Below are 25607 nucleotides of genomic sequence, written 5' to 3' on the forward strand. Positions count from 1 at the left end.
AAGTCCTGGCTGCGCTATGAACCAATAAGAAGGAGTCCTGGCTGCGCTATGAACCAATAAGAAGGAGTCCTGCTGCGCTATGAACCAATAAGAAGGAGTCCTGGCTGCGCTATGAACCAATCAACACTATGTCAGACTGGCCACTGTAGAAATACACTCATAAAAATCCCCTCCTGAAGGCTTCATTCATATTTGGTAAAATATGTCTGCAACCAAACAGTAACTAATTAAGACGTAACTCAGTGCTCAGTGTGACACCAAACCATCCAGCGTCACAGACACCAAAGCGGAATTCTACACCACTAGAAGTTCTGCTTTAACGCAGTTGAACTGCTGGATCCGAGATTAGTAGATCAGACCCCAGCAGCTGGTGTGATACAGTAACCCAATGTTTATGTTTTGAAGCTTTTTTTTGCCTTTTATGGGCAGGACAGTAAAGACAGGTAGGAAAGTGGGTTGAAAGAGAGAGAGAATGATATGTAGCATGGCTTACTAGGAGGTATATGTATTTGATTGTTAACACATATATAGCACATACTGTATATATACCATAACGTCCTTTAGCATTGCCCTACCCTACCAGCTGTAATTTATTAAACTCAATGCTTATACGTAATTTTGCATGCATGGTGCTGCAGTCGACCCAAAGTCGACCAAAACAAAACCACAAATTGACTGGGATGTCCTGGCAGACATGGTGTGTCCTCCTTCTCTGGAGAAAAACAGAGAAACAAACCCTTGAGAAATGCCCTGACCACATTGAACTAAATACTTCATGGGTCAAGTCAGAGAACAGCACACACACACACACACACACACACACACACACACACACACACAGATACAAGTACAAGTACATTTACACACGTACATGCAGAGAGGGTCTCACGGAAATCTTCCTCCTCAGAGGTCACACAGAGGACCCCTGGGGATATTCTTTGGCATGAATTTGACCTCACTCCCCGACCCGGGGATATTTTGGAGACGTAGATGCCAGTGGGGAACTACTCCTGTGGGTTCAGGAAGTCCCAAATGTACACAAACTTATAAGGGTTTGGGTCAAACAAATATGAGGACATAAATATATGTCCTGCAAAGCCTTTTGAGACTTTAACTGTAATTAAGGGCTATACTAATAAAATGTACTTGACTTGACTTGAGATGCATGTCAAAGATGTGTCTTTGCACATATTATATGGTCAATAATGTAAAGTTTTTGCATATACTGTAATTTCTTCTGCGATACTGAGGTTTCTGACCCGGGAATAATCAAAACCAGTATTATATGATCTTATTAAATGTAAATATGTATGCCAAGCTTTAGTCGACCTACAAACACTTATATTAGCTAGACAAGATCCCTGGTAGAAATGAAAATTGTGGATTTGAGTTCAATACAGTGCTTCTGTAAAGAGCTGGAAGATGGTATGTTGCATTATAAACCAGTTTCTCTTAACCAGTTTATTTTCATTTATTTTTATTTTTTTATTACATTTTTCCATAAATTACAGTGTAGGGAAAAATCTAATGTTAAAGTCGATGTAGTTACTAACATTCCACAGAGTAAAGTGGGACATTCCTTCACAACTGTATTGCACTCCCTTTGGTCAGTCTCATCTAGTAACCACCCGCTGTATCGTAGCATGGTCACGTAGATGCAGTATAAGATGTTGTAACGGTAATCATTTATTTTCCTTTTTTTACCATGTCACATACATCACAGCTGGAGGTTGTTGCGACATAGGGCTTCTTCTTACAACCATGTTTTTATTTCAGATTGTCGCTAAATAATTCAGAGGAATGGGACTGAGATAGAGGTTTGACGTATGGAAGAGGAGCAGCAAAGCGGCCTTCAGATGTGACGTTGAGGGCATACATTAACCATGGTATACTGTACAATAATGTATCTGAATGTAAATGATTTAACTATAAGTCTATAATACTGACCAGTTGGTACAGTCCACTGGGTGATCTATCAATGAGCCATCAGGGTGCACCCTCCCACTTGTGATTACACTAATAAGGTAGACTTTGAAATGGCTTGTAATGACAAATCAGCATCATATCTGCTGGCAAAATAGGGGCCCTTTTAAAGGTTAAGAAAATTGGCTAAATGTGTATGTTGCAAAAGTTAAGCGATCCATCCAGCAGTCCTTGTCTCTGACATCTGGCTTGGCATCCACATACCTTTCCTTGTACTCATGGAGAAGAATAGAGTGTAAGACGCATTTTAAAGCTAAAGTGTGGAGAAAGCCTTCCTTACATCTGCGCCTCGTTGCTTTACTTTCTTGGCACATCTGTCGGAGCCCTGGGCAATGGCTTGCGATGGCATGTGGTCCTCTCCTATATAAACCAGGCTCCCTTCTAGGACAGAGAGAGTTGTTCAGGTTAAAGTTGAAACACTTGTCAAATGGTACAGATTATTATCAAGAGTTATTACCCCCAGGATTCCATTGAAATAAACATGGTGCATAAGGAAAGTGTACTGCATGTATGCCCCTGAATCTATTGGGAAAGATCAAGTGTGCTTTTTAAATGCCTTTTAAAATGCATGCATTTTGAATGGGTTTTTGTGTGTTAGGAAGGGACATCATGTTAACGAATGCATGTATACATCAAGCATGCTCCATTGAAGGAAAGCGGTGGGGGGCTTCCTTTACATCTGCAGCATGGCCACGCTGTGTATACCTACACACTTACTTACAGGTATAGATTACGTTTAAAAATAGTCACATTTCCTTTCCCCCACTGAATGAAGTTCCGACTGTAAATCATGTCTTGTGTCACTTCAACAGTGCGGTGGAATGGGATGGGAGGGGGGGGTGGGGGGGGGGGGGGGGTGCAGGATAGATTTAACCACCACATGGGGTAAAGAAAATACACAGGGTTATCTACTCGTGTCCATTTCTACGCATGGCGTTCGGGGCACATGTGTGGTATGTATGGCGTTTAGCCTTGAGGAGTGACGTGCTGAAACTTCACATACACCCGCAGCTCCAACGCATGGGACTGACCGGAATTAAGCAAGTGTGTTGGGGAAACAAGCGTGCAGCTGATAAAAGGCTGGGTGGGGACACCTGTTCCACGGTGAACCCCCCCCCCCCCCCCCCCCCCCCCCCCCCCATGCCACGTGCTAGGAAAGTGGAGGTCATGTATTCAGAGTAAATAGAGTGTACAGTACAGTGTCAATACTGGACCTCTAAATCTAATCGTGGAGACGTGTATCGGTTCTGCGTGCTGGAAACCGAGAGGGTGGAGATGGGGTTTGTTTTTTATCTGATTACCATTGCTGTGTGTGTGTGCGTGCGTGCGTGCGTGTGTTTAACTATTTTAAGTAAGTTACAATTAAGTCCAAGAAGTGTCCAATTGAGGCACACACTGAAAATCAGAGTAACTGCAAAACAATGTAAATGAAAATGCTGCATGGGCGAAAAGACAGCTTGACAAATTGAAAAGTAGCTTGTGGTGTGTGAGTGTGTTTGTGTGTGTCCCTGCCAATGAATGGCTGTACTTCAATAATGAATTGGCTCAACCAGACCAAACAGGGTTTGAGTGAGAGAACACACAGACATTTGAGTGACCTCGCCGATGTGCCCTGTTGGTTCTCACATGAGTTTCAGGAACTTTCAGATCATGAAGGACATTCGTCATGGGTTGTCAAAACTTACACATCATAATTTTCTCATGGATTCCATGCAAAGATTATCTGGAATCAACTCACAGTTGAGTTTTTGTGCTAGTTAAAAGGTAAATGGCAAGTTTCTACAAACATTACAATTCAACATGATTTTGAGTTCCAACGAATGTGCCGATATATGGCGTCATAATGAGATACATTATTACCTTTCACTATTTACATATTGAGAAGCTGCTTATACCCAAGCAAACCCAAGCAACTGATTTCAGTAACAATTAGGAAGCAGTTAAAGGCAAGAAGGTCCATCTATCTCAGGAAGGTCCATCTATCTCAGGAAGGTCCATCTATCTCAAGAAGGTCCATCTATCTCAAGAAGGTCCATCTATCTCAGGAAGGTCCATCTATCTCAGGAAGGTCCATCTATCTCAAGAAGGTCCATCTATCTCAGGAAGGTCCATCTATCTCAGGAAGGTCCATCTATCTCAAGAAGGTCCATCTATCTCAGGAAGGTCCATCTATCTCAGGAAGGTCCATCTATCTCAAGGATGCCTACAGGATAAGCTGTGGACATGGGGGGGGGGTGAGGGGGTCAAACCAAGTACCTTTCCCTCTCCTACACCCTCTCCTACACCCTCTCCTACACCCTCTCGTACACAACATTAAACAACACTATCCTGCTGCAGGAGAACCATTGTGGGATGCAGTTAACCTTAATGTATCAGAAGCTGCTCCCCTGTGTGTCTTCATACCCCTCCCACTCTCCTCACTGCATTGTCCTCCATCGGCCAGGCCACGGTAGTATAGTTAGGTTGTCCATTACATTACCTACAGGCATTCTTGAGCAAGAGACCCTCACTCTTAACTGCTCCTTAATGTCCCTATCTGCTGAATATTGAAATAGTAATAGATAACCAACTTATTGCCATTATACTTGTTCTCAACCTCAGGTCCTCAATATTTCTTTATTAGAGCAATAGGTCATTAGTTATTGGGTGTCAGTTTTCAATCCAAACCAGCCTATACAGTATTAAGATTTTGCTGGAGAAATTGGGATTGTCATGTTTGGGCAGATTTAAAGCCACATAGACCACCGTGGATCCTGTGATTGACAGATGATTGGCATGCCCTGTCATTAGAGCAGAAAGCCCATTGTCAGTCTGAAAGCCATTTAAATGCTCGGAGGGACATGTAGGAGCAGTTGCCAAAGCGTCCTGTGTGGGCAGAGGGCGGTTTACAGTGCACCAATGGATCCATGACAGGAAGATGGCAGTCGATAAAATGTAAATCGGGGCTCTGGCAAAGGACGACAAGCAGCTGTAGAAGGCCAAGCCATTTCTCAGGCAAACCTCTGGGTGTTGGCAGATGTAACGTGTGATGTAGGCTCTTGTGTAAAGTGTTCATGACTAACCGGGAGAGAGGCAGGCCACCCACTCTTGAGTGCTTGGATTGCGTTGACCCCGATAGATGTGTGATCGGGTCTAGTGGATCAATGGAGGGCCTCCCTCTTTAAAATGCAGAGCGCTGGCATTTATAGAACACAGGATAAACATACTTGCTACAAAAATATTTATCATCCTTTTACCTCCCCGTTACAAATCACAATTTCCTTTCTAGGGTTAGAGACAGAATTTGTTTGCGGGTATATTTGTTGGGTGATGTTGTGTGATAATGTTAACTATTGTCCATACCCATTAAGCAGTTATAAGAATTTATAGCAGTCATATTTCATGTTTCATTAAAGTCGAGAAAGATGAAGACGAGAGAGAGAGAGAGAGCAGCTGTATGTTTCCAATTTAGACATGCATTTAATTTTGTACAAACCCACTTCCAGCCAGCACTGCCTCTCCTCCAAATCAATCTGTCCCTTGTGTCAGCGCATTTGTTGTTTGGGAGCAGCTTTGAGCAGGCTTGTGGCCAGATAGAGATGGGTTGACTATGGGCATTTTTAACCACTTCTAAAGCTCTTTAAATATTGATCCGTTTTCTTGTGTGTGTGTGTGTGTGTGAGATTGGAACACATTTCTCTCATTAACACTAGTTGCAGTGTACTATGCTTTCTGTGGATCACAGAGACAACGGTTCATGTTTGGTGAGCCTCAAACCTTTCCCTTTTGTCACAACCGCCAATTTGTAGAAGCAAATTCTTCCTCCTTGGGGATTTGTCTCCAATTTAATTTCTATGTCATTAGTATCCTCGGCCCAATCCATCCTCCTCGGCCACGCTGCGTTCAAAAGCGCTTTGGCATTCCAATCTAATTAGGGGCCAGCCCCTCCCCCCACCCACCCTCAGCCATCACGGTTGCGTGGGCTTTGAACCCATGTCCCACCCAAAGAGCACTCTCATGCTAATGTCTGAAATAAACATCACCAGGGGGACTGAAGGGGGAAACATGGGCTCTGTGTGTGTAGCCTGTATGTTGGGTATTTTGTATTGTCCATTAGTTAACATGAATCCCAATAGGAAACTGGATTTGTATGCATGTGGCTGCTGGGAATGTGTTTTACATTTTGCTCTGTGTACTGATGATATAACATCCGTACAAACAAAAACTGTTTTCTTCTTCTTTTTCTTTGTAAAAATTGCCTGATTTAAGCTATTGTGTGTGAGCATAACATGTCATCATAAACACACCACTCACACCAAGGCTGGGAGACGTGCTTCTAACCAACCTTCTTCTGGACCGAATACGGTACTACAGTCCTGAGAATCTGTAATCCCATAGCACAAAACAATACCTCTGTAAAATGAACAGAATCATGTGCAAGCTTTTTAATTAAAATTAATTGGAGGGCATGTTCATATATATATATATATATATAGTTGTATATAGTTGTTCCTAAAATGTTGTCCTAAAACAAACATGTTCCTAGATCTTCATAAACCATATCCAGCTTGTTATGTGTATCCACGATACAGTGATGAGTCCTAGGCTGCCTTGCATCACTGAAGTAGGCCTTTCCTCCAAAGCAGCCGTCATCACCATCACCATCACTTGGATACTCAGATTGGAATTTGGTTATTTGGAAACAACATGGTATTGAAGAGGATCCTTGAGTCTTTAAAATGATTATTTTAATATTATGTTATTGAAGGTCATTCCTTTTTCTCTATTTTTATAGATTTCTAACCCAATTGGCCAACTCGGACGCGACCCATTGCAACATGGATGTGATTGGATGGTGGTGGATCCTGGCCCTTGTCCTCTGCACGCCGAATGAGGTGAGCTTCATTTGCAACGTGAAACTGTACTATGAAACTATATTAATGAAAACATGCAGTGACATTAATAACCGACCTGGAGTGGACACATCTGGCCAGTGTGGCTTTCTCTCTCATTGAGCAGGGATCATATTTTCTAACTAGATTGTATGTAAACCAGTGAGTGAAGGCCTCTTCCTGTGGGCTAAGTTAGGAGACTCTTTCCGTCCTGTTTTAACGGCCCCCCTGTGGGACTACAGGGGGAACAACGCTGGGTAAAAATAGGGTTCCCCTCCAAAGTTTTTCCGACATAAATTCATAGGGGCCATAGAGAGTTGGGATTTGTTAAATTGTAAGAATCCAGTTTTTTTTGGCAAGAAATAAATCGCATGGATCATGTTGATACCAAGATCAACGGCATGTTTTATATAGTCGATCCTACATAATGGAATGGATGTGGAGAGTGTGCTGTGCAGTGGAATATTTATTGATTGAAAAATTGAAAATATATATATTATATATATATATATATATATATATATATATATATATATATATATATATATATATATAAATGTTAGTATAATAAAGATTGACAATACATTTTTGAACTAAAAAGAAAGAAAGTGAAATAAAATGTTGTACAACATGGTCTTTCTGTACAACCTAGAATATATTAGTATTTCATTCATATCGTTGACTAACTCTAGGAGAACATAAGGGGTCAGGGTTAGCAGGACTGCTCAGTTGGAGGTCTGCCGTATGGCTAAAGGTAAGTGGGTCAATGTAAATGCACAGTTGACGTCGTTGGTCTGCCATGGCTGCAGGTGTTTGTGAAGGCGAGTCTGGAGGTGAATGAGACCCAGCAGCAACCATATCCCACCAACGTGTACCATGACCTGGGGGTCACCAGGAACAAGATAGTCACCGCACAGTTTGAGTGCTATCAAAAGATTATGAAGGACAACAACCCCAAAGGCCCAGGTAACAAGTCAACCAAGCATGGCATGAGATATTGAACGACATGGAAAAGCATAACATATAATGGCACATGACATAGCATGACAAAGTATAGCCTAACATAATGCTTCCACACAAAAATTGTTCGGGTGAAAGGGTGTTTGCTGGTGATATAATAATAAATGATTGCATTCAATTACACAGAATTAGAGCATCTAAGATTCTGATTAAAATGATTTGGAGTGAAAAGTTACTCCAGATAGGTGGCCCAGTAGTCCACTGTTTATGAATACATCTTAAACCTTAATTAGTATAACTTATCTTAAGTTTCTCCCAGGGAGACATTTCATGCAATCTTTCACAAAAATGTATTATGCTTTTTTGCCATCCCTAGTCAATGTCCTTGAGAGATGATTGAGTAAATCCGAGAGGATGATTCCATTTACCATGAGGGTTGTTTTGTGATCACAGCGGTGAGTGAAGTCTCTCCTCTGGTATTTTGGCCCCCCAGGTTCTGAGTCCATGTGTAACCGCACCTGGGACGGCTGGCTCTGTTGGGAGGACACGATCGCGGGCTACACCTCAGAGCAGAGCTGCCCCGACTACTTCCAGGACTTTGATCCGTCAGGTGAGGTGCTGTTGCTATTGGATGAGCGCATTGCAGACACGCTACACCAGCTTTTTCTTGTCCATAGAAGGCCTTTACCCAGGGTTTTGTAACATGGTTATTCCCCTCTGAAACAGCAATTTCCTTCAGTCAATCACTCCACCTGCCACAAATGTGTTAGATCACGTGGAGATACAGTAGGTAACTTTACAGAAATGTACGCTTGGTCCGTCCAAAACAGGATTGTATAGAAGAATATAGACGTATCCACTTTGGTGACTCATGCTCAGTTTTGGGTGGTGGAAGGTGGTGCCGGCTTATTATGTACAGAAGACCACAACAGAGAAAAAAACCTGGCACACCTTTCTCCAGCGTAGTGTTGACATGGCCTCAGGCTGCTTTACATGAGTGAAACCAGTCCCTACAAAGAGGTTTCAATGGACAACACAGCCAATACAACAACACAACCTCCCCACATGTTTTTAATATAGCGTCAAGGTCAAACACTTTCTGTTTATCGTTTAGTTTTGTTCATTGATTGCTCCCAGATTAGGTAAAGTGGTGGTTAAGCAATGGGAATCTAAATGCATGGATAAAAACATAATTGTAGTTTCTTGGCAGCTTTTTAAAAATATTGTTTTTATGAATAGTTCTTTGTTAGTTTTAGGACTTTCTGTTTTCTTAATTTGTTTGGTTGTTGTTTCTCTGAGTATAGTAGTACTCGTTTGTAAAAAGAATTGGCCTATATGGTAATATATCAAATAAGTCGATACCAAATACACCTTTGGTTACATGTAAACATATAAAGTATATATCACAGACAGATAAATCCTGAAGCAAAAAACACAAATAGTGGCAGTAAGCACGTGATGAAATATTCCTCAATACGCGTTTTCCTCTGACGTGCAGAAATGGTGGTGAAGATCTGCACCGACAGCGGCAGCTGGTTCCTCCACCCTGAGAGCAACAGGACGTGGACCAACTACACCCGCTGCAACGCACACACCAAGGAAGGACGCATGGTGGGTCTCTGGGGCAGTGGATATGCCCCAGGCCGACAGGAACTGGGGCGACCTCGATCACATATCGTTGCAGTCTACCTGTTGGCATCCTCGAGCCCCTAACCACTACTTGCTCCTTAATTACATGTATTTTTGAATCAACTCTAAAGTCTTGTACACAGCACAGTTCAATTTAATGTGATATATGACTATTGTTTTTGATTGGAAACGGTCACAGGTTGGACCAGTTAGTTAAAGGACTACTATTATCAACTGTGATACTGTTTACAAAATGCTGGGTTTTCTTTATCTGGATTTTCTGTTCAAGCAAAAACTAGATTTTCTGTTCAAGCATATTTTCAGGAAAAAGTTAACCACCCTAATATTTGACACTCAAGGCTTCTGAATTCTGATCAACAGATAATTAATATTGCTGGTCATAGTATGTTTATGAGAGAGACGTTAGAGAGACGTTATTGACAAAATTGATTTTTTGTTTGCCTTCAGACTGCAATGAATCTTTTGTACTTGGCGTTCATTGGACATGGGCTGTCGGTGACCTCCCTGATAATCTCGCTCGGAATATTCTTCTATTTCAAGTACGTCCGCAAAAAAGTCACAATTTTATACACTTGACACTCAACAAAGCTTTGATTTGCTTACCTTATACTGGTTTCACAAAAAGTGCATGCTTTTTATAAACTCTTAGTCACTGGTTTGTAGAACAAACAACTGAACACCTTCTGCAATGTTATATTTGTGTTATTTGTTGTAATGTACAAATGAAAACATATATATGCAGTTATACCTGAACCAGAGGAGTGTTTAGTTAGACAAGTGCGCCATATGACATCAAATGACTAACAGTGTCTTTGTATTGTATTGTATAATACGTTTCGAAGCAGCATACTTCAATGGCTGTTTTCTTCATCGTTGCAGGAGTTTGAGTTGCCAACGGATCACCCTACACAAAAACCTGTTCTGCTCCTTCGTTCTGAATTCTGTTATCACCATCATCTCGTTGACAGCTGTAGCAAACAACCAGGAGTTGGTGCAGAGAAATCCAGTGAGTACTTGGAGAAAATACCCCCGGAAAAAACAAGCTACAGCTCCAACAGTGATTACTGTATGATCACCATGAACATTTTCTCATCAAGCTAGTACCAAATTCAAGGTTGTTAAAAAAAGTAAATGTCCTTTATTAAATACTAACTTAATAAAGGGAAAACACAGCTTTTGATTAATCACCTATTCATAGATGCTCTGCAATCCTCCATCTGCAGTGCAGTTGGTTTTGCAAACTTGCTTGTTTGCAGATTCTTTCCCAGCCTCACTTGCAAGTCACGTTGGATAACAGTGTCTGCTAAATGACTTCCTGTGAATGTTCCTATATCCGTTCCTCTTGCCGTCCCCAGACAAGTTGCAAGGTGTCCCAGTTCGTCCTCCTGTACCTGTTTGGCTGTAACTACTTCTGGATGCTGTGTGAGGGAATCTACCTGCACACGTTGATCGTGGTGGCCGTGTTTGCCGAGAAGCAGCACCTGATGTGGTACTATCTCTTAGGATGGGGTAGGTCATAGCGATCATCACCATGATCTGCCATTGTAAGCCATTTCAAAAGAATCATGCATCTGGACTGACACTGTGTGATGTCAATATAGGGTAGAATTTGAAATGGCTTGTAATGGCTGATCAACACTTGGTCAGACCTGATGCTAAAATAGGGCCCCTTTAATTTAAGAAACGTTTTGGCTAATTGTAAAATAGTCCCTTTTCACAATAAACAAAACCAAATCATCATATATGGATTGGTTTGTACAGTCATTTGCATATTGGCTTTACTTATTAACAGAGTAACGGATGATTGACTGGAGAAGAAGCAGTTTTTCACCACGTGTGTGGACACTTTGTTTTCAGGCTTCCCGCTCATCCCAGCTTGTATACACGCCGTGGCTCGTAGCTACTACTACAATGACAAGTAAGTGAATTCAATCATTTCATAGCATAGCTAATACGTTGATTAGTGTTCCCCATCCTCTCGTCTTCCTCTCTCTCTGTTCTCCTTCCTTTCTTCAATTAGCGTGGTTAAAAAACGAAAGCAAACGACACCCCTCTGGTACACACTTAGTCCTCTTTCCCCCCTGGTACCACACAAAATACGTTTGGGGACCAGATCTATTAGTGTGCAGGCGTGTCGAGGATATATGATGTAATTGATTGTCTTCCTCTCATTCCTCTTGGTCCTCTCCTGAAGCTGTTGGATCAGCTCTAACACCTCCCTCCTCTACATCATCCACGGACCCATCTGCGCTGCGCTCCTGGTAAGAACGCTTTCACCCTCCGTTTGTCAATTGCTTTTTTTCAAAATGTATTTTGACCTCTTTTGCGTTCCTTTTACTTCCTGATACTTTGTCTGAGTAATAGGATTACCCCAGATGTTCTGATGTTCCCATCTGGGGTTAAGAAAGTATCATTTTTTTTCGTATGTATGTATGTATGTATGTATGTATGTATGTATGTATGTATGTATGTATGTATGTATGTGTATGGCACGTTGTTAGATCTGTAACAATAGCATATCTAATGCCCAAAGAAAACTCAGTTGCTGTTGCTTAGGGTCCTGATTCATGTGTCTGTGAGGACTGCCATGTGGCTGTGACTGTGTTCATTGAAGTGGTCGTTGGTTAAATCAATGGCTTGGATTGGACCACCGGTCCCAAGCGCCCTTTGCAATGTAGAAACTCCCTTACTCAGCACTTAACAAGCCTCAGATATCCATCCCTTTAAGATTCCCAGAGGATTCCGGTTGTTTCCACGCCCTAAAAGTGTTATTCATCCTGCAGCTTGTATTCAAGCCCCATGCGTAGTGTTGACATCGTACGGCAACAGATACTTCTTTAAGTTATTGTTCAAACCTCCGGATGAGACTTCAGTGCCAGTGGTCTGAGTTAGGCATTGTGTGTCAATATGAAGCCCCTCCTCTGGTTCAGTTCTCTCTGCCTCTTGCATCGGCTGGATGAGTCTCCTTAATAAACCTGTGTCGCTTTAACGGGGAGCTGAGTTATTCCTAACTACTGCTGCAAGATGTGAAATCTAAATCAATTGGTATATTATTAACATCACTTGGGCAACAGTGCCTTTCTGTTGATAATGATCTGCTGATCTTCATATTAAAGAAAGCTTATTCATATCATATGAATGTTCTGTTCTTACTGCTTTATTATTCATGATTCATTCATTAATTAATTGAACCGTTGAATGCTTGAATCATCATTTAGCTGAATGCGGCAGGATAGTGTTGTGACTCCCAGCTGAATGGTGCTGGGTTTCGTCCCCCCATGTCTGGGTTCTTAGTTGATTGACGCCAGAGGTTTCCTATAACCTCTCTGTCTTTGTAGTCACTGTTTGTGCAGTTATACTAATGTGCATTATCTCACAATCTCCTCAAATCCTGAAACTCTTCATGCCGTCCATGCAGTCCATATTTTACAGATGCTAAATACGTACCAGATCCGGAACTAATGCTCACATTGTTTTGTTGGCCAAGTAAGGACAGCTGTGTATTTTGGAGCGTGAGGGAAAATCAGTTCTATTTTGATTGAGCTTCCTGCGCCCCCGGCGGTCACAGCCTGGAGTAGGTCCTTGGTTTTGGTTGCAAAACGGCCATTTTGTTCGTGCGAACAGAATGCACCGCTGTCAATTCCGTTTTAGCTTGCAGTTTAAAAAGAATAAGAGGCTAATACCGTGTTCCTCTCCAGGTGAACCTCTTCTTCCTGCTCAACATCGTGCGGGTGCTCATCACCAAGCTGAAGGTGACCCACCAGGCAGAGTCCAGTCTGTACATGAAGGCGGTGAGGGCCACCCTGATCCTCATCCCGCTCCTGGGAATCCAGTTTGTCCTGCTGCCCTACAAGCCCGCGGGACGGGTCTCCTCCGAGATCTACGACTACATCATGCACATCCTCATGCACTACCAGGTACCTGGTAGGGAAACTCTGGGGATTTCTAGGGGTTTAAGTTGAAATACCCAAAGGGCAGGAGAGTGAGGTGGTTAGTGGTTACACCTTCGCATCTCAGGTTGGTTCTGGGTTTGAATACTGCAGTCCACATGACTACTTGTATGCCTCCTTCCGCAAGATGCCTTAACCCCTACCTGCTCAATGATCACATGTATCGGAATTCACTGCAACTCATTTTGGATAAAAGTGTTTGCTAATTCGTGACTCGCACTTTTGTTAACAGAAGGTTGATATGGTGAAATATGGTGAAAGTTGACTATACAGTTGAACCACATCGAATAAGCAAAATACATTGTGCACACATTCACGAACACAGTACAAAAACTGGGACTTTGTGGCACCATCTGCTACTACACCAACTTCTACTATAACTGCTATTAATGGTAATCAATATGATAGTCAGTAGTCCTTTATCGATTTATTCATTCATATATTACTTTTTTAGTCGTGAATGTCTTTTATATCAAGGAAGCAAGTTTCTACTAAGCAGTTACTGATCTTGTTCTGGAGCTTGTCCCAATTTGTCGGAGGCCGGCGGGTTTGTTTACGGTGAACTCTCGGCAGAGCGGAAGACATTAAAACATTCCCAGCAGGATCCTGCCAAATATCAGCTGAAAGATCTGTCTAAACACTGGTGGATCAGGCAGCATTTCTTGTGCAACAAGCTGAATCAGCTCAGAAAGAGTGCTTCCTAGGACCACTCTGTTTATCACTTCCCATTTTTTTATATATATATGCAGATTACATTTTTTTATTATCTAGAATCATGAAATTCTGCCCTTCCCTTCTTGTTTCTTTTCAGGGACTACTGGTTGCAACAATCTTCTGCTTTTTCAATGGAGAAGTAAGTGTGTTTGTTCCTTGACTTCATAACCAGAACAGAGATGAAGGCTCATCTCACTCCTTGCTTATGTTTGTCTCGCTGTTTAATTCCAATGAATCATGTTGATGTTTGTCAGTTCAATAGGTATTTGCACCAAATATATCGTAAATAAAGATTGTTTCTTCTATGTCCATTTGGGTCACCTCAAGTAATCTTCGGTTTCACAAAAACCTGTCCATATATGGTTAGAAAAATTGCAACTTTATATCTTCATTATATAGCATTCTGTTGATGACAAACAGGACAATAAATTACACAGGACATCTATGAGCAAGATGCCTAAAAGATCCATGAGTAAAATAAAGTAGTAAATCTTCCCAGGTTCGTCAATGACCAGAATCTGTATTCACTCTAACTCCTATGGATACAAATATCTCAATGACACAGATTCAACTGGAATGGAAGATATTTTTTTTAACAAACCGCTGTCTTGGCAGGTGCAAGGGGTTCTACGGCGGCACTGGAACCAGTACCGCATCCAGTTTGGCAGTGGGCTGGGCTCCCACTCCGACGCCCTGCGTTCGGCCTCCTACACAGCCTCGTCCATTACCGAGGTGCAGGGCTGCTACAGCATCGACGGCAACTCAGAGCACATGAACGGCAAGGGATTCCACGACCTTGAGACGTCCATCTTGAAAGCTGATAACCTTTACTCCTGAACCAATGGGATCTTTCTTCTCAAAGGCCCCAAAGCACAGGAGCCTTCAATGCCCCTCAACTCCACCCCTCCATTGATGGCTCCTGGGCAGGTTGCTGCCTTTGAGGTTCCTGCTGCCACTGAATGGTTCTAGGGCCCCTGCACAGTCCTAGGGCCATTGTACAGTTCTAGGGTCAATGCACAGTCCTAGGGCCACTGAATGGTTCTAGGGCCACTCCACAGTCCTAGGGCCACTGCATGGTTCTAGAGTCAATTCACAGTCCTAGGGCCACTGAATGGTTCTAGGCCCCTTCACAGTCCTAGGGCCACTGAATGGTTCTAGAGTCAATGTACAGTCCTAGGGCCACTGAATGGTTCTAGAGTCAATGTACAGTCCTAGGGCTACAGAATGGTTCTAGGGCCACTGCATGGTTCTAGGGTGGCTGCACGGCTCTAGGTCATTGAGCGGTTCTAGGGCCAATGAGGGGTTCTAGGACCACTGCACGGTTCTAGGGCCAATGAGGGGTTCTAGGACCACTGCACGGTTCTAGGGCCACTGCACGGTTCTAGGGCCACTGGACGGCTCCAGGGTCATTGGATGGTAATAGGTCAATTTAAGGTTCCTAGGGCCATAAAATGGTTCCTAGGGCCATTGCAGTCCCCTTCCCCCCACTCCTTCCACACCCATAACTCAACACCTACAGACTCGACCGGTGTCGTGCAGGATTTTCGGATAATGGACGACCATCGTGTTGAATAGTTGGAGATCCTGTCCCCCTTTCCACACTGATACTTCTGTCTTTATACTGTATACTGTCTTTTTCTTTGCTGAGGTGATGAAGATGATAAAGAAGAAGGAGAGCATAGATGACAAACTGACAACAAAAGCATCTTTCTTTTCTTTTATTTGCATAAGCATGTGGCCTGGGAACGTTCTAGGTCATCAGCATTATGAAAATGAAACCCCTGTCATGATTCTGTTCACTGTGTAAACCTTCTTATGTTTCTTTGTTATACTGCAGATTATGTTTTTCTGTGCGTCTTTTTACCTTGCACCGTAAGATCCCATTTCCCCCCAAATTGTTCAGTTCACATACCTCAATATGTGCTCTTGGTTTTTGTTTTACGCACTAATACCAATCAGGTTATACTCTTGGTCACTATGTTAGTCTTTGGGTTGCATGAAGTCTCATCACAGTCGGGGAAACATTGTTGTGAACTAATTTATACTTAGTTGGAAAACTGAAGGTTAAATCACCACTGAAGGACATTTCTTAACATTGGAACTTTTTGGTTTTGTTTGTTTTAAATCGATTCATGTATTGTGTGTTAGCTTTGCCAAAAAACATTTGTTGCTGCATTCTTTGTAAAAAGTAAACGTTACCACCCTACACTGCACAAGCCAATGTACATATATATAGAGCTACCATGAAATAGCTACAACATTTCTATATTGCACAAATACCAAGCAGTAGTATTTTTTAAACACGTAGATTACTTCAATACCTACATTTATTTTGTTACACTATTTCCATATGCAGACATTACATATGCACACCTTCCTTTTAAATCTGGAGTTAATGTCTAAATAAGCAAGACACTAAGCTTACTAAGCTTTTCTGTCAATCCTAGACTTAGACTAGTTTCTGCTCATAGTCGCTCGACTTGCACATGTACTCACGGTAACACAGTGCATAACATTCCAATTACCTATTTGTTTGTCAGTTTACCCTTCAATCAAGCAACACTCTTTATCGTCAACAACTACTGATAGTCATAGTCATAACGACATTGGTATCATAAAAAAATGTGTCCTTTCAAGACTGTATGTCGAGCATCTGTTATGTACTTGGCTTCTTTGTGTTCAGTATATGTTTAATGGTTAAAGAATTTATTTTTATTTTTTAGGTGAAACCTGGTCTTTAATCTTGGCACATATTTTCTCCAATTCTGCTGTGATTTTCCCTGTGTGAAATTCCAATTGAAAACTATTTTTCTATTCACAATATATCTACATATGTTATATAATGGCCAAATGTTGTAGGACAACAACAATTTGTTCATGCAGATGTATTATCTATAAATTAGCAAACTATGGTCATGGTTTGGGTCGTCTTTATACAATATCTAAATGATCAGCATTGTTTAGATCGTGAACCAACCATGAACTGATGATCATGTTTGTTGCAAAGATAAGTTGTGTAAGTGTTGGCTTGTATTTCGGCGAGGGGTGGGGGTTTGTTTCAAAGAACGGGAGTTAATGGAACCTTGATTCACATGCTGTTTAGTAACGTCCTGTGTCCATCGTCCTGTTTTCTATTTGACTGGCGTACAATTACTCGGGAGAGAGGGACTCTGTATAGCGGTGTTTTAAATTTAAACTGAATTGCACAATCACAGCAGTATCATACTAAATGGTTTCTGAAGCACTTACTGTTAGTATTAAATCATTTGCAGCGGCTTTGAGTATGGGGGAGGGTTTTGTCTCACGACTTATGTCAGTGTCCTCAGATTGCCAGAGACTGAACCCTGAATGTTAATTGAACAACCTTTTCTCACTTTAGTATTTCCCTCGCAAAGGTCTACTGGGTCACATTATCCTCCCAGTTTTTCAGTTTAGCAGCAGGCTATGTTAAGTGTTGTCTGATAGGATGCGTACTTTTGGTTTTGTTTGTTTTGTCTATTTAGCTGGGGGGGTTTTCCCCGGAGAGGGCCAGACCACATAATGTGCTTTTGTTTTGCTATGGAATGAGTTATCTATGAGGCTAATATTCAAAGGGTGCATTTCTCCCTCTTTAGCTAAATAGTTGACTTTCAGAATTACAGGATACAAATGCAACGCTGATGAAGTCAACCATGCTACTGTGGCTTTATGTTCTTATTAATGTTGTTGATGTTTTATTTTACAAACATTTCTGCAGGACTGTTTTCCACATCACCCACTTGCTCTTTTCCATCATTCAGTTATTTTATGAATTGTTACAAAGTCTTCATGAAACATTATTAGTCGCGTTTAGTGTACATTATAACCATTTAATAAGCACACGTTTGTTAATATAAACAAATTACCAAATGTAGTTCCATGTCAACCTTTACTTTGTGTGTATTTTCTTGAGGCTATACTTATTTTAGATGGCTTTCCAAAGGTCTTATGAAGTTTTTATGATGTCTCCAGTGTGGCTTTGGATTTATGGGATTCATGACAAATGCATTGAGGACAATGTCTGTATTATCTTATTTTACTCTACTGTATTTATCTTTGGTGGAAACACCATGACTCCACACTACTGTCTGATTGTACATGGTGGTGTTGTATTATATACGTTTCGAAAAAAAAACCTGCATATTTACATATTATGTATATTTTTTATTGTATTTTATCAAAATGGACAATGTTGCTATCTTGTGTTTATCTGATGAAACTAATACAGCATAGCAAAGCCTTAGCAACCAGCGTTGTGCCTTTTCTCTCATGCATTTCATTGTGATCTCAATCCTAAACTCCTGTAAATGTATACATACGACGACAAACACACTATAGCTAGTTGGTTTACACTCGCTCAAGAACTTGAGAGAAATTCTGTTCGGTCTTGGTCGATTGTTAGATGACCAGAAATAATAACTGGACCAATTGGACCAAAGCCATCAGGATCAAGCCAGATTAAATTAAATTAAATTCAATTGTATTTGTATATCCATTAATCACCTGACCCAAGCCCCCACACGGGCAAGAAAAAACTCCCTTAAGCAAGGAAGAAATCTGGAGAAGAAACACAGAGTGGGGGATCCGTCCTGGACAGTCAGGAGTGCAACGGGTGCCACAGATGGTGTTTGACTCCCAGTCTAAAGAGTCTGCGTTCATAACGTGCCTTTAGGCATCCTTCAGCCCTATGCCTAACTCCTACCTGCTCGAGTGATTGGCTGGTATTCCCAGGGTACGACGAGGAGAGTGATTGACTGGTATTCCCAGCTGGTATTCCCAGGGTACGACGAGGAGAGTGATTGACTGGTATTCCCAGCTGGTATTCCCAGGGTATGACGAGGAGAGGGTGATGATGATGACGTGTTCTGTTCATACGGCCGGTGACCGAGCAGCCCCGGGTTCCTTCTATAGCCACTCAATGGTGCTTTGATTGGAAGCAGTCTGCCAGTTTCCAATGTCTAATTCAGGTTTGGTTTACAGCAGAAGAAAGGCTTTCCCATGCATGCTAAGATAAATGCACGCAACACCCTCAAATGCATGCATGCACAAACAACGCGCACACACTCAAACGACTGCATGCACAAACAACAAACATAAACACTCACAAACACCACACGTGCACATAAATGCATGCATGCATACACACACAGACACAATAATAATGTATTGAAGGCATTGCTATTCATTTTAGACCCGATTGACAAACTATTATTAAACCTCTGAATAATTCATGTAGCAACTAGTTTAAATTCTTGTGAGGTTTTAAGGAATGTGGAATAATTGATCAATTTCAGTCACAAGCAAGTAATATTTTGAGTGAAATCAAACATTGTATACATCTTCCCTAAATAAACCAAAACTCGCAATGTCTGGCTGTGTAGAGTTCAACAGCAACGACGTACCGCGGCATTAACCCACAAACTATAGCCCAATGTGTTATCAGCAGCAGTGGCCTCGGTATCTAACGACGGCCAGTTCAAAGTCCTGAGCTAGCAGCCCTCTGGACCGTAACACCTGGGTGCTTCAGGGAATCTCTGGACTGACCTCACCTTGCTCCAACACATAGTAGGGGAGGATTCATCAAAATTGGACCCAAAAATTTGGTTTTCTTGAAAGTATGATAAAAAAGGGGGACAGAAATGTATTGGAAACCTAGATTCTAGGCTACCTTATATGCAATCTCTCTTTTCAAAAAGCTGGTATATAAAGCTGCCGTAGTGTTGGTTGAAGAAAATGCATCTGTGCTGCTTTGTGTTAACTAACTAGTAATATTTAAGATTGACAGCAGACTATTATTTTTTAGCAATAATAAGGGAATCTGTCACTCCTTCCACTTGACAGAAACAAATCTTCAGATTCTTCACTTATTATGAGAGAAAGTGCATGCTAAAGAGTCGGCACTACTTGTTATTGTTTGAGGTGAATATGTAATGTGCGTTAATAAGCAGAGAATGCTGCTTTTGGAGGAACTTCACCTGCACTTAACCTCAAAGCAACGATGGGTTCGCAAAATCCACAAACACATGAAGAAACAGAACAAGATCCTAAGTCCTGGAGACGTTTCAATGTGAGTTCATGTCTTTTTTGTAATATCTAAATATAAATGGGATGTGTGTCCTGTAGCTTACTGCAGGCACACAGAATATTTAGGAGAAGCATCTGACTTAATGCGTATGTTGGGGGATTGAACCAGAAACCAGTACCTTTTAGGATGGGAATCAAACACCCTAGCTACTACATTATCCTGGCCCACACATAAGTACGTAAGTAAACCTAGTACAACAATCAACGTATCAAGTTTATATCTAACGCTTAATAACCAGATAAACAAAGAGAGAGGTTTTATCATAACCCATTCAACAGCCGAGGGGAATCAGAGTGAACCATAATAAGAAGTTAATAAAACGATAATACACAAAATAAGGGTGGGATTTCCCTCTCGACAGTGGGTATTGGAGTGCTTGTGCTGTAGGAACAAAGTGCTCACCCGCTGTGTAGCCCTGGTACACCCTGGTACACCTGCTTCCCTTGGCCAGCACACACCCTTCAACTCTTGATTTATGTTCCTTGACATTTCTGCTTTATTATTCAGTGCCCAGCGGGGGGGAGGGGGGGAGGAGGATTAGACAGGGGGAGGGCATGGAGGCTCAGAGTGGAGTTCAAACCACAATATGTCTTCAAAGGGTTGTGTTTTATGGGATTCGTTCAGACATTCAAAGGGACAGATGGGAGGTGGGCAAAATGTAAAAAATGGTGTGAGAAATAGGAAAACATAGCACTCTTCTTTCTTTTGATCCAGTGTGAGAAGGTGAAGATCCCTTCTCACTTCGCCTCACTTCATATTTATTGTGGTGTTTGGACTTCCGGAGCACTAGGGGGCAGAAGGTTAACCCAGCCTTGGCCATGGAGTTCCCCCTGTTATTGGTATGGCCCAATCAGTCCACCTGGGACTGATTGGCTTATTTAAGGGAGTCTCATTTTGTGGCTGGGGGGAAGGTGCTGGCTTGACGAGAGGCCATTACTAGAGCACATGGTATATGTTGTTAGGCTAGGCTACGTTATGCTGATTGCTGCTGATTGATGCAACCAGTCAGTCATTTCTTTTTGGAGCATTGCTATATTTCTGTAACTAATGGATTTATTTTTGTTTATTTATTTTGAGAGAGAGAGAGAGAGAGAGAGAGAGAGAGAGAGAGAGAGAGAGAGAGAGAGAGAGAGAGAGAGAGAGAGAGAGAGAGAGGAGAGAGAGAGAGAGAGAGAGAGAGAGAGAGAGAGAGAGAGAGAGAGAGAGAGAGAGAGAGAGAGAGAGAGAGAGAGAGAGAGAGAGAGAGAGAGAGAGAGAGAGAGAGAGAGAGGTGTGGTCTGTATCGGGGCACGGGTAGTAGACACTAGTTCAGACGGGGCAAAATCATAAAATGGTCAATTTTAAGTCTAATAAATTCTAAATATTGATTCTAATGACATGTCAAGTAAACCACATCTGTTTTAGCTATGACTGGGCTGTGGTATCACACAATTCAATATATAAAACATCCTGCTCATTATATATGCAAGGTCTTGGCATGTTTCCATGACCACCCTCTGAGAATCAGGCCATAGCTCACCCTAACAAAGAGTGTAAACGTGGCTGTTGCCACGTATAGTAACAACAATTGGCATTGTGGGGACAATGTTTTGTTTCACACTAAGTGTAAATAATGCATTTATCTGCTCTATATCCGTCACAATGGTCCACAGTCACAATGGCATTATTCAGAAGGTTATTTCATAGAAAGTTGCCATGTTGATCTCATACAGACTTTCTATGAATAAACATCAATAACATCAATATTTTTCTGTAGAGCAGCTTGCCAAGGCTCTCGAGAAGGCTTTAAAGGGATGTTTCCAGGCAAATCTTAAAGGTGTTAACTGATTCAATGTCTTGTTGTTGTTGCTGACCAAGCCACTCTCTGATCATAACCATGACTACCTAGAGAAAGTAGTAAATAATGTCTTGACACTTAAGAACTTTAGAGAATCAGGACCAGTTGTAAATGTCTTTAATTTAGGTGTGACCAAGGGGTATGTGTTGCTCTTGAATACAAAACAAGAAAACACCAATACAAACCAATACCTGTCAAATGTCCTAGGGATTTCAGCTGCATAATTGCCTTCTTGACCAGCAAAAAAACAAAAAATACCACTTGCTTGATGAACGGCTTGTGACACATTCTTCTGGCTATGTTTTGATAATGGCACAAGCCCCCCGAAGCCCCCCGGTGTCAAGCAGTCTGAAAGCATCCACAGGATGAGAAGGCGCCAACGTTTAGTTAGCTTTTCGCTATCTAATCAACCCCACCCTGAGGCCTCGCTGACAGCAGAGGAAATGAGGGTGAAGGAGGGTTTCAACTCAATAAAGCTCCTTCCGTCTTGCGCTGAGAGCTCCTCTCGTGAAGACTTCCCTGGAGCCAAAAGAGAGAGAAAGACGTTTATTTTTCTATGAAGAGAACTAATGGGATTTTGGGAAGAGTGCAAGCATAGGGCAGCACCCCTTCTGGCTACCGGAACGTTAAGTTGTTTTACATAGATCTCCTCAGTACAGAACACTGATTAGCAGTACTGCGTACATGGAATACAGTGGGTATATTTAGTCTATAGTCTAGTTTGATCTATCTTAAGATTGTTTGATTAAAAATTTGATTTGATATGCTTATTGATCCCATGGTGGTAACCCATCCCGGGTTAACATCACAGCGTGGTGCCCGGGACTCAGCTCCAGATCTAGTGCCCTTGCCCTGCCTTGCGCGCAAATTTGGATCCGATTGTCCCTCAGTGAGGGGACCAATCACAGAACGGGAGGGTGGGGACAGCGAGACGATGACGACGTCTATGCGACACCAAAGCTCGTCGTTTGTTTATATCTATGGATCCAACATGGCAGCAGACGAGAAGTCACCTTTTGATGCTACAATCGTAGCGCGGCTCTGGGCATTCGTAAACCACGCCTCAAATACAAGAACGAGACAAACGAGACATGAATGTTTAAAAGAATATCCAATCTATATTTAAATTCACAGTTGAACTGTGTGATATAAACAAGCCCACCAAGAGCTCTCCTGGGAATCCCCCCGTTCCTGAATAACCTAACTCAGCTCAGTGTTGAGAGCGTGTGCTGGAGAATACACAGGGACCAGTTACCAGGAGGCTCCCTGGAGCTGTGAGGGTGATCGTATCGGCTGGTGGCATGGCCTCCTCCCCGCTCTGAAGCGACGGCCGGGGGTCAGCCATTAGAGGCTCATTTCCTCCTCTGACCCGGCCTCCCTGGCGGCAGCGCCGGGCGGAGGGGAGCAGCTGAGGACGTAAAGCGGTATGCGCTCCGTTGTGTTATTGTTTGCTCACCGCCGCGGCCCAGGAAATTGAGCTGCATTCTCTTTGGCCACTGTCAACACCACTCCATGTCTGCCTCCCGCCCCAAACCAAGTCCACGCTCCAGACCCCCTACTGCTCTCCCCCAGGCTCTCTCTCTCCCTCACTATCTCTAACTCACTCTCTCTCTTTATCTCTACACATCTCTAAAATGTTATCTTTGTCCCTCTCAATGTCTGTATTTCTCTCTTTGTACCTCATTCTCTCTTTGTCTTATTCTCTCTCTCCACCTCTCTCCACTCCTTCCCCTCCCCCTCGAGGCTTCCATAGGCTAAGGGTGCCAACGTGAATCAAATTTCACCTTCAAGTATCCACCTTTGAATGCATCATACATAATGACTGCAAGTAACCTGGCAACGCGGAAACGCACGGCGGCCTTGTAACGTGGGCCGGCGGACGCAGAGCAGGAGGACAGGTGCTGACACTTGAGATGCTTTCACATTTGGCCGCTCGGTCCTTTCCCGTCATGCACCTCTCCCAGCAGGAGCTTCCATTCCTAGGGAATCACCCGGGGGCTCGGGTGGACAGTAAGTGACACCCAAACATTCCAAGGGGCACCGCTTTTCTCTTTTTTATTCTTCCTTAGTTTGGGAACTTACACACGTACTGTTCAAAGAGAGAATGTCAGCGGTTCCCCCCATGGTGAGTTTCGAGATACAACTCTTCCAATACGTAACTTGGCCATTCCGAGTGATGGCCATTCCTAGATTAATTGATTTTCTTATTTTTGGTGTGAGTTGGTTCTTTGGAAAACCTGTTTTTTTTCAGTTTTGTGACGTGAAGATGTATCGGTAGACAGTCAGGTTATTGTTGTGATTTCTCTTCCAAAATGGGTTGATTCTCCTATAACATTTCAGAGGATTTACAATCTGATTGTGATCACCAAGAAACTTCACATAGAAACTGTTGTTTTTGTCAATGGTATCCTTAAAATTCACATTGCAGGATTATATGTTAAAAAAGAAGCTAACTTACAGTCCTGCATCAGTGGAATAAATTGGCGCTTGTCTGTCTTTCCCAGATTCAGTCAAGATGTTTTATTCCAACTTCATGTGTGTCAAGAAGGGAAGTTCACTGTGTTAGCATTAGCTTTCTATTAGCCAATTCCACTGACTTGTAGTAGCCTAGCTCCTGCCCATATTAGGGGATACTTATTATTACATTTGAAAGATTTCCAATGTGCTGAATAGGTCATGTAACACGAGGGACAGGTGATGATAGTTTGTCTATCTGAGATGAGAATCAATGTGGGTAGGACAGGCCACCACTGATTTATCCCCTTAGGTCAAAATATATCGTGCACCAGCACTCCGTTGCCCTAGCAACCTTGACCATCAGGTGCCCTCCTTGGGAGAGATACATGAGCGACAGAGTGAGGGGGTGAGGGAAGTAGAGATACATGACAGAGTGAGGGGGTGAGTGAGGGAGAGATACATGAGCGACAGAGTGAGGGGGTGAGGGAAGTAGAGATACATGACAGAGTGAGGGGGTGAGGGAAGTAGAGATACATGACAGAGTGAGGGGGTGAGGGAAGTAGAGATACATGACAGAGTGAGGGGGTGAGGGAGGGAGAGATACATGACAGAGTGAGGGAGTGAGGGAGGGAGAGATACATGACAGAGTGAGGGAGTGAGGGAGGGAGAGATACATGACAGAGTGAGGGAGGGAGAGATACATGACAGAGTGAGGGGGTGAGGGAGGGAGAGATACATGACAGAGTGAGGGAGGGAGAGATACATGACAGAGTGAGGGGGTGAGGGAGGGAGAGATACATGAGACAGAGTGAGGGGGTGAGGGAGGGAGAGATACATGAGACAGGGTGAGGGAGAGATACATGAGACAGAGGGAGGGAGGGATACATGAGACAGAGTGAGGGAGAGATACATGAGACAGAGTGAGGGAGAGATACATGAGACAGGGTGAGAGAGGGAGAGATGAAGACATGGTCCAGGACGTTCTGAATGTCAGGACAGGGAACGGAGGTTAGCGGGTTAGTGGGACTGTTGCTGTCAAAAATGTTGAAATACATAGCAGGGTAACTTTTTCCATTTTCTAA

At 42.6% G+C, this 25607-nt stretch overlaps 1 protein-coding gene across 1 annotated transcript; it reads left to right on the forward strand.

Moving 5' to 3' along the window:
- Positions 1 to 6761: 6761 nt before the first annotated feature.
- LOC311358369 (calcitonin gene-related peptide type 1 receptor-like) lies at positions 6762 to 15217 on the forward strand. The gene is made up of 12 exons (XM_084478377.1): positions 6762 to 6857; positions 7664 to 7820; positions 8308 to 8424; positions 9313 to 9425; positions 9912 to 10003; positions 10344 to 10470; positions 10820 to 10973; positions 11322 to 11382; positions 11659 to 11725; positions 13163 to 13381; positions 14226 to 14267; positions 14744 to 15217. The coding sequence occupies exons 1-12, from the start codon at positions 6801 to 6803 to the stop codon at positions 14963 to 14965; spliced, it is 1428 nt and encodes a 475-aa protein (XP_084334503.1). The 5' UTR covers positions 6762 to 6800; the 3' UTR covers positions 14966 to 15217.
- The last annotated feature ends 10390 nt before the right edge of the window (positions 15218 to 25607 follow it).

Source organism: Micromesistius poutassou (assembly GCF_964030765.1).
Source record: "Micromesistius poutassou genome assembly, chromosome: 14".
Taxonomy (NCBI): domain Eukaryota; kingdom Metazoa; phylum Chordata; class Actinopteri; order Gadiformes; family Gadidae; genus Micromesistius; species Micromesistius poutassou.